Below are 19508 nucleotides of genomic sequence, written 5' to 3'. Positions count from 1 at the left end.
TAATCATTTAATTATTGTTATCCAAGATTTAAGCCTTTAACCGCATTGTGAACTCATACTGGATTGCTCAGACTATTATAGTGGATTGAATTGGATCACAATATTATAAGGAAAAAATAATGAATTATTTATGATTTATTTTTTAATCAAAAAGTATAGTTGGCACATATGATAGTGTTACTGTAGACGTGCAGACACATGAACAATTGTTACAAACACCCATCTTCCTAATAGTATAGACTGTAAAATACGCCTTCAAGTTGAGGTTTCACACAAACATCATCATTTCTTTTTCAGACATAGAGAAAGTTGAGTGTTGTAAAATTGACACATTGAGTGTTGTAAAATTGAGGTACTGTATAGGGCTGAGTGGTACACAATGGATTTTTGTAAAATGGAAAAGGCTGATTGTTCTGAAATGATATTTAATAATATATACAATAACTAAGTTACAGTAAATACTGTATGGCAATACTGCCCAACAACCACTAGGTGTAGGTGATAAGTAGATGTTGAATAAATATGCAAAGAAATCAATATGTGGTTGCGTGCCGAGTATAGTATTAGTAATGATTCAACTATTAACAGTAGATGATACGCTAAGCAGCAAGACATGAATAAGATACACTAGATGGCTAAACCGTAATTGGTAACAGTGTGTAAAATTTATGAAAATAATCTAACGCCCGTATTCTTAAACCGGACTTTAGTCGTAGTTCGTATTTTTCTCAACTTTCTATTATTTAAAAGTCGAAGATAGCCAGGTCTCGGGTCCATTCTATTGTCGCCACAGATTGATATCTTCATCAGTACTTCTATGAATGGATGATTAGGTGGGAACACGAACGCTAGTTGATCATACCCAGTACCGTTTTGATTGTACGATTAATCGGGAAACCACCTCACGAAATCTAAAAATTCTTTTACAATAATTAATAGAACCACCTGTTAATTTAATAAACAGTATTTTTACAAATCTTCGAAAAATGTTTTTATCTGGTTTTGATATCAACTCTATAATTCTTTACGTTAAATCATGCACGAATACATACTGTACGTGTATGACAAGTAGAAACATCACACATGTATTTTTACAGTTTACAATTTGTCTTTAAAAATATTCTATAAGTGAAGAGTGCACAGTACATAATAAGATTACAGATTCCTTTTATTATCCAATTTAATGGAAATTACAATACTCTATCGTGGCTTGCCTTAGATAATATAAAGGAAAAAAAGAACTCTTACAAATCTCTTGTTATACAGTAATTTCGTATTCCAGCTGGGTACAGTAGAATGAGTGCGCATTCACCATCCTCATCCTACCTAATAAGCTGCTGACATTAAGATAGTAATACTAATGTAAACACCTTAAATTGCTGGATAACGTTTGACCATTAAACTTTCTTGCATTAAATCAAGACTTTTATTTTTATTAGAGGAAAACTTTAAATATCAACAATGTCTGAAACAAACTAATTGGTTTCCAAATTGTATAATGCAAGATCAAAACAATCTCATCTCAAAGCAATTGAAGAAAAAACAGTTGATCTGTCAGTGAAATATAAACACCTATAGTAATCTATCATACTTGTGCTGGGGACGAAAAAAGACTGAAATTAAAGTCGTAACATTGCTATAATGCAGCATTCTATATCAACACTAGGTCTTCCAGACATTAGTAACATAGATGTACATAGATGACGTTGATTTTAAAAATTAGAATCACGTTGAGATTGAGATGACTTGGTTATGATTTGTCACAGAATTGGACAATTTTTATTTTAAAGATGTATTGTCCCCAAAAACATGAAAAACAAAGATTAATAAAATCATTCTTTAAATAGGTTATTTTGTAGTGTTAATGAAATTAATCACTTCCATAGAAGAAAAAAAATGTTTTCACTTATAAAATGACAAAATAAGTGGTTAAATTCAACCAAACCCCTTTAGCTGACAGCCAATTTGAATATTTTTTGCTTTAAATTACATTTTTTTATTAAGGTAAATCATTTTTTTTTTCGATCCAAATTTTGATCAAAGTAGATAACTAATAGTAATACTGTATGTGACATTAAAATGGCATATTCAACAACAAAATTTTATTTTTTCAGGGGACAATATATCTTTAAAGATTCGATGGTATTGGAAATATGATTTTTAACTACTGTATAACAGCCCCTGAGGTAAATACAAAAACTAAAAAAATTGAATTAACACAAGAACTATAGTATTTAAAAAAGATTAAATATTACATTTTTACAATACAATAAACTATGTTTTTTTTCAAATTCTAAATTTAGTGGATCTTTAATATTGAAAATGTCAGCATTTAATATTAGGAACTATTAAGCTGAATAAACTAATGAACTATGGATGAACCTAATCTGAATAACTGTGAGTGAATTACTTTATTTCAATATTCAACATTTCAATATAAAATTTAATGACAAAAAGAGAGATCGACGTTTCGGTACCATCATAGAACCATTTTCAAGAATTTTCAAAGGAATTAACATGCAATAGAAATTAATTTTAATCATGAATATTCAAATTTAGCAGGTTCATTTTTCTAGTACAGTACCTACTGTAGTGTAATATGTTTAAAAAGTAAATTAAAATCACATTTTTAGATGAAAATTAAATTAACGATGAATGTAAAAAAAGGCTATTTTTTATTGCCACTAGCATGAATAATGTGTCACAAATGAGATAAAATTCAAATTTAAAAAAATTGTAAAAATGTTTTTAACAAAATATGGACCAACTCAAATGTCAAAAACAAAACGTCAAAATTATTTGTAATTTATTTAAATTATAAAATACTTTACAGAAGAATGTTTATATGAAGAAATTGTATTTTTTTTTTTTATTTTAATTAAGTAATTTACAGTAATTGCAGTATTCTGATAATATAAAGATAGTAAACAGTAATTTTACAAAATTCAATATGAATAGAAAATATTGCATCCTCACGCCATTATGGAGGAACTCGTAAAATATTCCTGCGATAGTTAAACTTATAAGATGCTCTTGGCATACAATAATTCTTACTTTATGCTCAGAACAGTGAAAAAATAGCCTTTGAAATGCCTTATTTTTATTATGAGCTATGATTCATAAAATAGCATACTGTAGACTTTTGACAAAGTCTTGGCATTGTTGTAACATTCCGTCGCTTTTAAATGTATGTAATGTGGAAATAGAGAGATTTTCATTAACTGCCATTATGCATCTTATTTGAAATATTAATACTAATTTGATGGAAAGTAATGATAATTATTGTAAAACTATGAAAATGCTATTAGTATTAGTAGAAAACAGTTAAAAAAAATGAGGAACTGAATTTTTATATTGAATGTTGGCTTTGGAACTTTCTAACAAGGCAGCTATTGAGTCTAACAGTCATCCTGCAAATGTAGCCTAAATGAAACTGAGAATTATATAACATACTATTGTACTCCAGTCATTATTTTGTATAAAACAAAGATTTTTTTTATCAAAATTGGCACTGACCAACCCAAAAAAATTAACATTTCTATCAGCATTGTTCTTTTCATAAAATGTTGTAATTATAAAAAATTATACCTTATTTCCTTTTTTTTATTATCTAATAAATTATTTACATCATGATGAAAACCCACGAAGCTTCCAGCTGCAATGAGCAATAAACACAGAGCCACGAGCCTCTCATCCATAATTAGGCGTGTCTAACATCTTGCATACAGCGCAACAGATATTGAAGTTCGATGACATGAAACACGGTAAACTAGAGTACTTTTCCCTAATAGCTTTAAATAAAATTGTGAACAATATGGTGAGTACTGTAATTATAACTGTATACTTTATCACTGTTTATAATAACTTGCATCCATGACGACGAATTGCTGAATGTTGAATTGAAGGAAATAAAAAATAAAAAGTTCAATTAAGATCTACACAATATATATTTCAATTGATTATTAATATTATTGAATCTAATTGCGATATTTATTTGCTTTCTTACTGTAGAAAAATAGGGAGGTCACCAGATACTGTACAGTATATATTTTTAAGGTATCACTGTAGCACTAGCAGTGAGGGTTTTCAATGTTCAATAAAATACAATGATATTATGGATTATGGTAGAAATAAATTATTATAGATATACAGTACAGTACCAAATTTGCTAAATTTTGATCATTATATTAGCTTTGTGATAGGAACTTTATCTTAAAAACGTATCAGGTTTGTATCATACGTCGTAACGCTTCCATGATCCGAAAAGAAATGATGATGGTGGTACGCTGGAACATTCCCACATGAGGGCGTGGTTGCGGACTAGTCTATTATGGTACTTTTGTAAGCCCTCCCTCTGGAGAGCACAGGCTATTGTCGGTTTATCCAGGTAAGCTAGCACTATTACACAAGCATAGACTATTAACACCACTATTGGTTTGTGTAATTCATAAACATTTATAAACTATAAACAACAACAGAATACACAAACAAAATTAATTACAGTATCATAGCTAGAAGTGGCTACTTGTCTCACTCTAGGACCCAGAATAAATTGATTTTCAATAAATCTACTGTAGCATATAATCATTATCATCAAATTCAGTTTAAAATTACCTTGATTTTACTTCCTTTTTTTTTGACTGGCTTGGTTACCTTAATAAAAGACTCCTTTCATGACAGATGCTGCAAACAATGAAAGATTCTACCAGTATTTATGACTTCAAAATGCAAACCATCAAAATAAGGTCTGTAAATTAAGGGCAACAAGTGCAGCCAAGCACACTACCTGTTAATTACAAAAACCCTTTCCAAAAAATAACAAGCAACTCAGATCAGTAAAATTTATAAGCCTTTGCAAGAAGAAATGGACAAATAATTTGTCTGCAAAAATATCTAATTTGCAATAATTAAAAGAATTCTACACTATTTCTTCAGAGGGTTCACATTTGGAAAAATCTGTCAATACACAGAGTAAAGCTCTGTCTACACTATCAAACTAGGTTGACAAAAAGTGTGATGTGTCCAAATATGGTAGTGATATGCCTAAATATTGTAATGATATGCCTAAATATGGTAGTGATATGCCCAAATATGGAAATGATATGACATCATCATGTGCACATTCACATTTTTGTTGTGTAGACAAAGCTTTAGTTTTATTCCATTATTTATTCTACTCCACCCATTCACACCACAGTGTATGGGCCTACACACTGTTATAATGATTTGAATAGAAAACATAGCACTTACGATACGTAAAAGATTATAAACAAGCCTGTAGACCATAATTTTTACAGGGGTGTTCATTTTTCCTCAAAAGAAGAAAAAATAGCCATCAAGAATATTAGTAGGCCTATTTAATTATAATATCACTTCTTCTTTGAAAATGCAAACATTTGTTTAAAGGAAATTATTTGTGAGGACGGGGTGATAAAGTAAACATTCATCAAAAGCGCTAGAATTACAATTGTTTGCATGGTTTTTTAAGTATTGCGGTTCTATAAAATGCAAATTGTTCTTTCAATATTATATTATTATGGATATGGATTCCATCATAAGAAACATGTACAATTGGCCTACAAAATAAGATTATACTTCTTTACATGAATATAGGCTATTAAAACACTGATTGCTTTTAGAAATCGTATTGAGTATCTGCAACAAAAGTACTTGAAAGCATGAAGCTATGCAAAACGTACCTCAGTATCAACACTTCTAATACCATAGGATATAAACTGACGAGAAATAAAACTAGATGAGTCATCACAACGAATTGATGGTCTTTATATTGAGAGGTGTAGGAATTATAATTATACAGTACTTACAAAATGTGATTGCAATTTGTCAAACTTTGAAGAATCCATTCTGAACAAACAAAAACATACTATCTTGATAATAATCTAAGTCTGTCAGTGGCAAGCTTTAATTATAAGAGAGTATTCTCTATAAAATAATCCCAGAGTGTGCAATAAAGTGAGTAACGTGAGAAAACATGATATTTCACTGACGCTTATAACAGAAATTTCACAATGAACACATTGCATCTAGTATAAAACTAAAACTACGGTTAGTTTACAGTACTGATGTTGATGAAATGAAAAAGCACACAGATTTCGTAATGTTATGTCTAACACAGATATTGATTTCTGTCAATAGTCGGGAATAACACAATACACCCGATATCGATAGGCTTCAATGCACAGTTATGAGTAAGTGTCATAAATCTGGATTAATTAAAGGTTTTGAGTTAATTAACAACAACATGTAATATTAGGTAATTAGATGATGCTAAATGGATGATTCATTCGGGAAAAACGTAAATAAAGATGACAATTTAAGATGATGCGTATTGCGTACTTGTGAATATTAATCAGTTAGTTTGATTAGAGAGGCAGTATGGCATTCAATGAACTGTGATCAATACTTGAACTACAATCATATTATTATCTGTTATTAGCATTAACATGAGTAGGGGTTGTTGTAAGGTAGTAACAAGTAACTAGACTTTGTATTCAGTATTTTGATTCAGTATCTGTGATGCAGACGTATTTGAGATCGTCTCAATCATCTTGTCATATTATGAATGTGAAGTTGCCAACTACAGTACTGCAGGAACAGTCTACAACCAAACCGGTTTGTTCAATTTTTAACTATCAGCACGACAAAACAATACCTATACAATAGTTACAATGCAACTATACAGTAATATTACCAACGAGTAACTTTTCACTTTCGTATCTAAGCCCTCCCTCTGGAGAGCACGGGCTATTGTCGGTTTATACAGGTAAGCTACAGTAGGCACGATATAGACTACCGAGTACAGGAGTTATTTTGTACTGGGTACTGTATCTGTAGCACTTATTATTATGCAGGTTAGGATAAAGCGAATGTTTACATATCTTTTCAATGAACTACTACAGTATCTGCATAATAATATATAATCAATACTGAACAATCATTGCTATTAATTAGCATTGACGATAAGTATTGGGATTTGTGGGCTGTCATGAACTTGAAATAAAGTGGTATCAGTTACTGTGTCATTTATTATTAATACTGTACACCTACAGTATAGTATTAGTAATTAATATGATTGTAATGATTTGATGCCGAATAACCAATAATTTTGTTAAATGAAAGCAGACACAGTTTTCATGAATTTATTACTATATAGTAGTTTAAAAATTCCTTTTTTTTGTGAAAAAAGGAACATTTATCCTCAATAAAAAAATCTTACAAGTTTCCAACATAAAATGTTATAACATTACTAATAACCATCTTTTGGTAATGTAATATAAATAATTCATTTTAATTTTAATATAATTTATATAAATAGCAGCAAATATCGATTAGCAAGGTAGTAGAACTCCAGTAAGCTTGTTTAAATATTCAATTTAATGAATCATCAGCTTTTGAGTGCCATTCATAATTAATCATTGTTAATATATAACTTATTCACATAAATAATTATATCATTTGAAATAGGGAGTAGTAATATTAATTCTTGTAATTTAATTCTGAAAAATTTGTCTTTAATAAACAGGTGTTTTTTTATACATTTACTGTATGTACAGTATACTGTCAACTAAAAATTTATAGCTAGAAAAATTTAAACTCAGATAGTAAGGCTGAGTCTTTTATAAAGACACAAATTACAATTTAAACCTATAGATAAATCATTAAAAAATCCTTAAAGCTGTATTATGCCAACATGAGGGCACTGCTGCCACATTTGTTAAACAAACTAAACTGAGGAGTATGTACAGCTTGAATGTTAAAGTTTAAAGTATCATTTTAAAGAATACTTCAAGGATGGTTCCCTATTTTTTTTTGTACAGAAAATTAAATACTGTAACAACATCCTTTGAAATTGATTAAAGAGTGATTTCAAATTAGATAAATACTAAAATGAAGATGCAATGAAGTGTGAGCAAAAACGACAAGATCAAAGGACGCTTGAAGGTTGGACCAAATCAGGCAAAAACTACCAACCTCAGCTGTTCAACACTCTCGATGGACTATTCAATTTTCTAAAATTCAATTCAAACAGCCTGCTGTATAAAACTGCTTTAGTTCAATTCAACTTTGTGACTACAGTACTGTACAGTATGTGGTACAAAGAAATAATACAAGTAGATATTTAAAACAATAAATATTTCTTACAAAAAACGCCGCTCGACTTTTTGACATAACAGAAACAATTTTTCTTCAGTCAGAAATAATTATTTATTATGATTTTTTGATACATAGTCTGGCCTACTGTACAGAACAAAAATATCATCATAAATTATAGTAATGTACATATTCTAGGGTAGGGGCATTACTCCCTAAGGTCATAGTGACCGGCCTACAAATTACAGTACAGTACTACAGTACTACTACTACAGTATATGGATAAGGATGACAAATTAAAATTTAATATTTTTCAAACAAATTATACATTACCTGTTAGTATTTTGTATCAATTTTGTAGTAAAGAAGCATGAAAATCTAACTTTCGAAATGAACTGTAGGGTCTAAAACATCGGCGAAAATAATTGTTTTTAGCCACGAACGAAGTATCATGTGTGATACAGTTTGCTAATGATTCCGTCCTCTTGAATATGCCTTAAGGCGCGGCGTGAAAAGTTAAAGACAGATAAATTGCACAAAAAAACAGAAGATACAGTATGACTGGTACAGGGTATCAGACATAACACTACTGTATCTGTCTACCATGAAACAGAAATAGAATTAAATTAATTCAATATAAAATTATTGACTAAATGAAGCACAAGTTTCTTATTAGTGTGATACTCTGCTCCAGAGAATTCTATCCTCATCATCATGCTATATAATTACAAATTTGCAATATAAAGTGCATATTCCAGCATGATGGATAGCTTAAACTATTTATTCTACAGTGTGTGCTAATAATACACAAATAATCAATTACTGAATGAAAGGGAACTGAAACAAGACAATAAACAAGAGACGAGGAGGATTGTAAAGATGTCTGACCATACGGTGGTAGCAAGAAAAAAGGGCAGTGTCAAAGTTATCAATTCACCGAACGAATTGAATTGAATTTCAGGTCAATACAAACAATTGGCGGATGATGAGATTAAAAAAAATTGTATCTGAATACTGTATTGAAAACCATTATATTAAGATGAAAAATTGTTTCTTTGGGGACCAACAGATTCATGGTTCTTCAAAGATCTTTTTTTAACTTTTGAATTAATAATATAATACAGTAAATACAAATTATTACAAAATAAATAAAATCTTATAAATTATTGAAATCTGAGCTCCATAAAAAATAAATTATAATTTAAATAAACATTGTGAAAATAAATATGTAAAATCATCCTTTCCAAATAAAAAAAACACAAAAATGTAAAAAACATCCCAGGTCACAGCTTGGAGGAGTAAGCATATTAATGTTGGGTAAACAAGTACAAAACACTAAAATAAGAAGGAAAACCATGGAACTATAATATATTATATTTCCGTGGTAAAACTAGTATTAGAAAACACATCCAAAAAACATAAAATTCAGGTTGCTATAAAAAATTAGTTAAACATTACATTATTAGGGAACAATTTTCCCACATCGGTTTTGTTGAAAAATTTATAGTAAGATTTCCAAATACAACCAATATAACACTTTTCTGTATACACAAGTACTCTAGTTTATTACTGAAATTACAGTGGACTTGCAAAGCTCTTAATCTGAACACATAGTAATTCTTAATAGTTTTTGCGTTGTACAATACATTACATCTATGAACAAGCTGTCCACTGTGTCTAAGATATCACTAATAGTGTAGTGCATTATTATAATTATGGGAGTCACTGTACAGTAATGCGCCATTATATATTCATTAATAAATTCTATAGACTAAAAAATGTAAGTTATATTAATGAATTATTAATACATTGAGGGCTTTGAAGTCTGTATCTAGTTTTTAATAATAGATAATAATGTATCTACAGTAGATCCATCATCAGTGTTCATTATTACAAATTATAACTACTTTAACCAGGTAAAATCACAAACTATGTTACTTTTTTATGTCTGTTCATTATCATGGCTTTTTAACTTTGTCTGTGTACAAACAACAAGTTTAAAATATTTGTATATAACATTTGACAATGCTGTGCAAGCAGCGCATTCATTTCCAATATTAGATTGGTTTTTTTTTACTATTAATTATTAGATTAGAAAATATTCATACAGAGTATGATATGAAATCGGGTGAAGTGAAGTTAGTCATGTTAGTAAACTCAACTGATCTTTATTGTCAGTACCTTTTGTTATTTATTTCATAATCTTATTTACTTTAACAGCGGGAAACCAGCCCCTTACAGAATGGAATAATGTATATATATATATATATTTAATAAGACCTATACAATACAAAGTTATACTAATTTTATTACAAAAAAAAAACGGTCAAAAAAGAGATATAGAATTATCTTTAACTACACAATTATTAAAAGAAGACAAATACGTGAGATAAATCCATTCTTAGTAACATTGACATGACAAATTAAAAAAAAAAATGTGTATTTATTTTTTTAATTAAACAATGTTTATAGAGGGTGACCCTTCCAGCTCTATAATTGTGTAGGCTTTTGTTGCCATTTAGTTATGATGGACATGAAGCCAGGTAGTGGTATTGTTCATCTAGATTGTGTTGTGATACAAAACGTTTTGATATACATATAGTTTCCCATTCGACCAAAATGAATTACGGTGAGGATTCCTCCTTTTTTATTTAGGCATAGGCCTATGATTATGATACCCTTTTTATTTAAAAAAAATATAATTTGCAAAATATAAAAAAAAAAAAAAGGCAATGCAATGTATTGTAGACCACATCAACTGATGATGATAATCAATGATGATACTGACTCTCTTGATTTGAGTCTTCATTAAATAAATAAAATAACATCAATTATTTCAAATAAAAAATTATTAATTATACCCTAAATTATTTAAACTAACGTACTATAATACTTACTAGAAGATCTACTAGTCTTTTGGGATTCCGTCTTTTGCAATCTATAGTCAATGCCAAACAATATAATAAATTTAAAACAAAATGCATTTAAAGGCTAGGCCTTAGCATTAGGCCTGCTTGACATTCCCACCATCGACCACCACGCTAATACCCCGCTTAAATCTGAACAAAACATAGCCTATGAACGACGGACATTGGCCTGACTTTAAAACTACCTTGCAAATACTTCTGACAACTTAGCCTGTAAAACAAGTTAAGTATGTCCTGGCTATATTTTCAAATGTCACTTACCATACTCTGATTGACTATTCACTTAAATTGCAATGAATAAATCGAGCAAAACCATGCTAACTTCGTAAACAACAAAGCTTTCGTCTCGCTCAACAACAAAAACACAAAATTCAATTTCGAAAATTGTGTCGGAAAATGAAGTCAATAGAGGGCGCACACGGAAACAGTTCATAAACACGGAAGTAACTAAAGATACGCACGTCCTGTAAGTTTGTAATTGAGTTCTAAGTAAGTAACTACTTCTAACAACTTGTAACAAACGAACAAAATGTGATTTATTTTGAAAGTATAAGTGTCAGATCTAGCAGACATTTGCTTCAGAACAATGTGCGATTCATTGATTAAGGAAGGAGTCCTTCATTACAAGAAACATGGAGGTCGTGTTCAGGTAAGACTGCAGTAATTTCCCGGTGTGTAAGGAAGGGCATATGATCTAACTTCTTGAGTTGGTGTATATGCCTGTGTTGTTAAAGGGAGCAATGTGTTTAAACTTTAACTTCTTATAAAGTAGTTAAATAGACATTTTCATCAATTTCATTTAGTGTTTGGAAACGCTTAATAATGAAGACAGCATTCTAAAACTACTTCATTAATATTATTGATTAATAATTGATATTTTATTATTAATACTATTATGAACGAACATGCCTATACAATTTATGCATACTTAATAACTTGGTGTACGGTACTTAGATGGGATAAAAAAAACCACAAGTTATTGTCACCGTAACCTTGAAATGTTGAATGGTTTAGTATTATAAGTATCCTGGTTCATACTGTCCAATGGCGCTCACATTACCTGTACTTAAGTATCTGGCTTCCACTAAACAATACAATAAAGAGACATTTGACCAATAACAATGAGCTCTTACTTGACATTGGTCAAATGTATTGCATTATATGTCAGGAAAACTGACCCTTAAGCTAATCAACTTCCCAAACTAAATAAAAAAGTGAAATAAAATTTTGAACATTTTTAGCCCAGTGTGAAGCATGAATCAAGGGCCCTTATGTGAAAACTTGTTGAAACTAATTTGTTTATGAAACCAGGGAGTCGTTAATTAATTATCATTCCCTGATGAATCTACCATATATGGTCAATTTTGGGGTATGTAAGTGGAGCAAAATTGTGTAGAAAATTTAAATTCGATTGAATAGAAGAGGGTGTATACACCCGGGTCACATCAAGTTTGCGATATGGGTTAAACAACAACATGGATCATATTTTGTATGAAAATTACTGCCATGAAATGATTAATCTACTTAAATGTTTGGTGCAATTATATCCCACGGTTAGCCACGTTAAAAATGAGTAATTTGGACAATTTTATTTGTCTATTAAACTAAAATAATGTGGATCTGACTTTAATATCCTCTTTTTTATTCCTTGTTAGTTCCTGTTCACTGTAACAACTGGAAGTCGCCATGCTATTGTAGATAACAACTGTTTGATTAAAATCTTGAAAAGTTCAAACAAAGTTTAATCTTGTTATGTACACTTGTAGTATAATTACAGCTTTCTCCTTCAGCAGAATATTGATTTCTATGTTCTGAAGCAATATGCAATGTTACGAAATATAATGATTTGTTTTTTCTTTAATAAAATATTGTAAAAGTTTAACAATCACGAGGCGGATGTAATTCAAAATTCTGGATCCACCACAGAAAATAACGTGATTTTTTAGTTTAAAGATCCTAATTGAAATGAAATTTGCACAATCACTAAGATAATAATTACTATAATAACAACAGCAACTACAAACATACACGAACTAATAAAACCATATGAGACTGCAAATTGAACTTTTACAGGAAAACAATAGAGATAAAATGACAGTATCATGAAGCATGTTTCCTTATTGTATGCTCTGAGGTGAAAACATAATTTACTACATAGAAACTGTTCATGAAAAATGATTCATAAAACATTATTGTTTTAATGTAATTTTCAGAATGGAAACTATACAACAAAGTCATTGGTTGCTTCAGAATTAAGTAAAATGTGTGCATATTCTTGGTTTTCTTTGTAAATATTCGTATGGTTTCTAAATAATTTATTGTACTACTTAAAGATGTATTGTCCCTTGAAACACAAAAAATAAATGTCAAAATATTCTAAATTTAAATTGGCCATATCAAAGTAATATTAAATTTATTCACTTTAAGTCAAAAATGTGAGCCAAAAACAACAAGTGTACGTAATTAACAGGTAAATTAATTTGATTACATTTCGTCTGGAAAATCGTCGCCAGCGAAAGTAAACAAAGATTTCAAACCACGAGTATGCATTTTGCATGATGCTAATTAGGATTGTTTACAACTCGTCACGGTTGAGAAGGTGTTTTCAAACAGATCGCGAGGAAGTTTTATGATTATGCATACAGAGTAGCCAAACAATCGCGTTGCATTATGAGATATGTTTTGATCGAAAACTTTGACTGGAAGTCAAAGTAATTTTTTTAACAAAAAAACGTCTGTATTTCAGTTAAATGATTTTTTTTTCGACTAATTTTTGGTGAAAGTTAATAACTATTATGATACTTCAAAATGACCCACTTTTTTTCGAAATATTTGTTTACAAATTTTTTTGGAATTAGTCGAAGGAACAATACATCTTTAAAGATTGTTCACATATGCCTTCTACCACGGTTGTACTATCTGAAAATAAACGTAATTATGTTTGTATAAAGTTGGTTTTTTATTGACACAATGCAAGAAGGTTATCAATTATTTTAGTTACAATTTGCAATTAACAATAGTGAGTAGAAATAAAACTAACATTTGCTTATTCCTCTTCAAAAGAAGTTACGATCTGGCTATATAAACATAATTACATTGATAACAGAAGATTTTTAGTGATACTATAACGCCAACATGTCTTTACATTTTAGTGCGTCACCTGGTCACTCGTCGCACGTCTCGCCCTCTTCCGTCGTCCACCTTCATTGTTTTCGTTTGGATTGTTATTGTTCCTTGTTAATAATTAAACAATAGTAATATAATAATAGTTATGTCTTTACGGTAGCTCTTTTTAAGAGACTTCTTAAGACTTACTTGTTTAATAAGGCATATTAATCCCCTTTTTTCTCCTTTACCATGCCACCTAGATTGTTTTAGATTTAATTTAGTAGGGCAGGAGGCGCCTGAGTCCGGGATGACCGAGACACAACTGGTGCTGACCGGGGTTCAATTAGACCGATCCCTAGTTAGCGAGGAAGGCATATCCCCTTACTTCAGTTTGGGTTTTTTTTGGCATGGTTGGAATTCCTTTTTTTTGTATTAGTTTATGTACAGCGCTTAGAGGTTTCACAACATTAGGCGCTATATAAATCCAGGGTATTATTATTATTATTATTATTTACACTGTGGGGTGGGAGGATTATCAAAGGGTGTAATCATTAAACTATTTGTAAAGTGGACATCCATGGAAAAGCCATCCCAAAAGCCTGGTTTTCTGACAATTATGATTTTAAGAAAATATTTTTAATATCACAGTAAAAAGAATAGGGGTTGTTAATTTTAGTGTTAATACACAAATTGTCATATTCTTCTTATTAAAAAATATTCTTTCACAGTAATTGTTTTCTTAACGTTTAGAAATGGATTAAACGGTATGCCCAATTATACGAACAAAGTGCAGAAGGACAGTCTCGTTTGGAACTGTACGAAGCTAAGGAAGGACAAAGGAAGGGCGGTCAGAAACCACAACATACAATCTCCTTAAAAGCATGTATAAAGATTAGCCAAGCTGTTGCCCAGAAATCACAAAAGTTTGTCATTGAACTGGTGTTTGATGAAAAGATTCATCTTCTTGCCGTAGACACACAGGTTGATCTTGAGTTATGGATTGGGGATTTAAGACGCATCGCATTCAATGAGGTCGGGGAGAGTTTTGGTTGTACAAAACAGCAACAGAGTCCTCAAACTAGTCATAAAAAATCTCCAAGCTCAAGTATAAGTCGCAACAGTGCTGATGCTGGAATGCTAGATAATTCATTATACAGCTCGTATGGAGGTATTTTAATTAATAAGTTATTTTGTCCCTAGCTTATAAACCAACAATACTAACTGTTGTTTATTCTTCTTAAAAAGTAAACAATTTACACCTCTCCATTAATGGTACAGTCCACAAACCACGCCTTCATAGACTAACATAAACAGAAATTATTACAAAATTAATGAAATGATGTTATTGAATAAATATGTATTTAAGAAACAACTTGAACCTTGCATAATGTAAACATATGATCATTAAAGTTAATTTATGTACTTTCTATTGTGTGTTTCAGTTGATGAAGTTTTTCACGTTACAATACGGCCAGATGAGTTCTCAGAACGACTAAAGCTAAAAGGGGATTACAATCTAGTTCTTGGCATCCAACGACTAGCCATTCACGATAAACTAACAAACGCCCCGCTCCATGTGTGGCCATACAAATTTCTTCGGCGCTATGGAAGGGATCGAGGATCGTTTTCGATGGAAGGTGGAAGACGGTGTGAACCTGGTCCAGGAAAGATAATATTTGATACTCTTCAGGGTAATGAAATCTTTCAGAAAGTTCAATATTACGTTAAAGATATGTCCACATCAACTTTGAACAGAGGAAGCATGGGCAACATACCAGGTTTAGAAGAAAGTCAACCACCATTACCAGCAAGAGGCTATCTTGAACCTGCTAACCAAGAACCTCCAGATATTTACATCAATGAAAATAGAGATATGCTGCCTGTAGAAAGACAGCGTGTTACATCCTTAGAAACACATACTGATAAAAAAACATACCAGGACTGGAAAAAAAATCCAACAGCTTCTACAAATCAATCGTTTATAAAACACCTGGACAGAACACTTCAACATACTACTGCTACACGTGATGGTCAAGCTCATGCTGGACAAGCTCATGTTGGTCAAGCCCATGTTGGTCAACCCCATGTTGGTCAAGCACATGTAGGTCAAGCCCATGTTGGTAAAGCACATATAGGTCAAGCACATGTTGGTCAAGCACATGTAGGTCAAGCCCATGTAGGTCAAGCCCATGTAGGTCAAGCCCATGTTGGTCAAGCACATGTTGGTCAAGCTCATGTACAAAGATCTAACTCTGTAGACCCTGTTTACACTGTTGTTCCAGAATCCAATAATGGATGGAAAGGGAATGCATCACAAATACCCAAAGATTATAGTATCAGAAATGAAGCAACAGAGGCATATTCAGAATTAGATATTCAAACTACAGGACCAGAACCAGCAGAAGCACTTAATAAAAAAGAAGCTGCTAGAAGGAAGAAGGAGTTGAAAAAGGCAGAATTAGACAGGAAAAAGTTAGAAAAAGAGAGAGAAAAAGAAAGGGAAAAGGAAGAGAAGGAGAGGGAAAAAGCAAAGAAAGAAAGAGAAAAAGAAGAGAAAAACAGACGCAGATTGGATAATAAAAGATTGAAAAATAAACCATCTATAGATATACAAAATGAATTACAGTATGAGAATCCAAACACAGGAATGCCAATAACTCAGCCAGAGGAAAGTTTATATGAAGATGCTAATTCCATGTCCAAGCCTGAAACACCAGATGCTAATGTCTACGATCGGCTTCAGAGACAAACTGCAATAACATCTAACATTGGTGCAAACAGAGCACAGCCTCCAGCAAGTGATCAAACGTACGACAATCTTCAACGCAATATGTCAAAAAGGACTGTCCCTGTGCAAGTAAAACATCAGTTTGACGACTCAACTTATGACAGGCTGGATCCGTGCCCTACAGAGATATCCAGTATAGGCGAATCAGAATACAATACACTTACATTACCCAACCATTCAGAAGCAGCAATTCCAGTCTGTATGGACGAATCAGGTTATATAGAAGCTGAGCACAACTACAGGTTTAAAAGAGATGATGACAACGTTGGTCAAGATCAAGTAGGGTTATATGCAGATCCCCAATAAATATTTAAATACTATATTGTTAATTTCTATATAGAAAATGTATACTATCGTACCATTATTATATTTTATCAATGTTTGATGTATTATTTGACATCATAAAGTGGTCACAAATGACTAAAGAATTGGATTGTGACCAGTATGCAACCAACTCAACCTAAAGGCAATGCTGGACTGTGTAAAAAGAGAACCTGACACTTGAGTTGATTTTTCTACATACTTACCATAAGTGTATCCATTTGATTGGTTGATACCATTCATTATTTTCTCCCATTTCAGTGATTGCACGTACTATTGCACGGTTAGCTTTTTATATATTCTTCATTGCAGTATTGGATAATAATACGCGATTAGAAATCCACAAAAACATTTTCCCCATTCATCTCATAAACATTCATTATTTATAATATGTCACTGATAATGTTATATTATTGCACAACACCAAATATTAGAAACTACCAGAGCGTAACAAACTCTAGCGCATGCTTATTCACTCATAAATTGTAATAATAGTCTAGGACGCTACCACTATAACATGATTGTTTCTCTCCATACTTTTTTAAAGATTTTTTTCTGATTCAAAAGTTCAAAATCATTATTAGGCAATTTTAGACCATTTTTTAGACCAATATTAATTTTATGGATTTCTTCTAAACACAGTCAAGAACAGTATGGAAGTATTATTAATCGTTTTCGTTACTATATTTATACATTTTTTCAAATATATTTAATAAAAGTTTAAGTAAAATATAGGCATCAACATGATTATTATATTAATATTAGAATTTATATTATTTAAAGATACTAATGCAACCATCAACACTGTACTATAAATATAGTTTTCATTACATTTTACAACCATAAATCTAAACTATATGAGAGAGAATTTGTATGGTTTGTTACAGGTTTTGCTCGCTGGGGCAGGTATCTGCCATAGAAAGGTATTTTGCCTAGTTTTCCATAAAATTATATAAAGATAAATTTTAAACACTATTTTCTTAGTATTTATATATATAATATATATTTGTATATCACTGATGAGCCGGTTTATACAAGGTAGTTGTAAAATCCAGCTTGTAGAGCACTCGACTCCCAAGATTTGTACTAAGTTCCTACTTCTTTCTTTTTAAATAAGTACTTATATATTGTTAATTTTGTGTACTCACAAGCTGTATAAATAGGAAGGAAGGGGTATATTTTTATACAATAAATACGTATAAATTCTTTAATAAACATAGTCTATTTCGTGCCTACAGTAGCTTACCTGAATAAACTGACAAATGCCATATTCTCCTCAAAGATTGAGATATACTAAAAAAAGTAGAAAATTTATTATTACACCCCTCTCCATAAATGGTGCAGTCCACAAATCAAAGAAATGATGATTGTGGGTTGTGTGGATGCTCCCACTTGAGGGCGTGGTTTGTGGACTGTACTGTATTTTATGGAGAGGAGTGTTCAATTTCTACTTTTCAATGAGAATATAGTATTTATCGGTTTATCCAGGTAAAGCTAGCACTTAACTACCAACACCATTTCTGGTTTATGTATTTCTTAACCAACTGTTTATATAATATCGACGTTTAAAAAAATAATCTGTAAAGAAGGAAGTAACTGTTTATTACACCTTTTAGTTACCATATTTACATTTATTCTTGAAATATAATTTTACAAATAACACTTTAATAGTAGAACTCCTCCTTTTGAACACCTCTATTCAGTGGGAACCTCTATTAAGGGAACACTTTTAAATAAAGTGAACAAGCGGATATGTATGTTTTAAAGGGCCTTTCACACCTGTTCCGACACGGTTCCGGTCCAGCGAATCGAACACTAATGTTTCATTTTCATGACGCTCCACGCGGTCAAGCACCAATCGATATGCGCGTAGCCGCGTAAAAACGAGACATTGACGTTCGATTGGATTTGCCGTCGCCGGACCGGACCGGAACCGTGCCGGAGCAGGTGTGAAAGGCCCTTAACACTACAGCTAAGTTTAGGGGATACTTTGTTGAGTCCTTGAGGCGGTTCTATTGTAATAAAATGTAGACTAACTATCTATATCTATTCTACAATTAAAACTATAATTTTACAAATAAAACATAATATACAGTAATGTAGATTACAATGAAACTAAAGCATACTATGTTTATATACACTAGTTTTTATTTCAGTTCAGTATTTTTTTTAAAACAATAATCTACAGAGATTGTAGTATTTCATTTTTATTAATAAAATGATACCATCATTCATGGATATAATTATTGTTT

The 19508-nt window shown here is 31.1% G+C and overlaps 2 protein-coding genes across 2 annotated transcripts in view; one reads left to right on the top strand and one right to left on the bottom strand.

Moving 5' to 3' along the window:
* Positions 1–11399, bottom strand: part of LOC140046897 (uncharacterized) — a 42451-nt gene extending 31052 nt beyond the window's left edge. The window contains exon 1 of the mRNA XM_072091637.1: positions 11301–11399. The gene's annotated coding sequence lies outside the window, so the exon portion shown is untranslated. The remainder of the gene's footprint in view (positions 1–11300) is intronic.
* A 91-nt stretch (positions 11400–11490) lies between these two features.
* Positions 11491–19499, top strand: LOC140046898 (uncharacterized). The gene is made up of 3 exons (XM_072091638.1): positions 11491–11688; positions 14898–15315; positions 15590–19499. The coding sequence occupies exons 1-3, from the start codon at positions 11626–11628 to the stop codon at positions 17239–17241; spliced, it is 2133 nt and encodes a 710-aa protein (XP_071947739.1). The 5' UTR covers positions 11491–11625; the 3' UTR covers positions 17242–19499.
* Positions 19500–19508: the final 9 nt, after the last annotated feature.

The sequence above is a fragment of the Antedon mediterranea genome, chromosome 4 (assembly GCF_964355755.1).
Source record: "Antedon mediterranea chromosome 4, ecAntMedi1.1, whole genome shotgun sequence".
Lineage (NCBI taxonomy): Eukaryota > Metazoa > Echinodermata > Crinoidea > Comatulida > Antedonidae > Antedon > Antedon mediterranea.
This window is presented reverse-complemented; position numbering and strand designations above follow the sequence as displayed.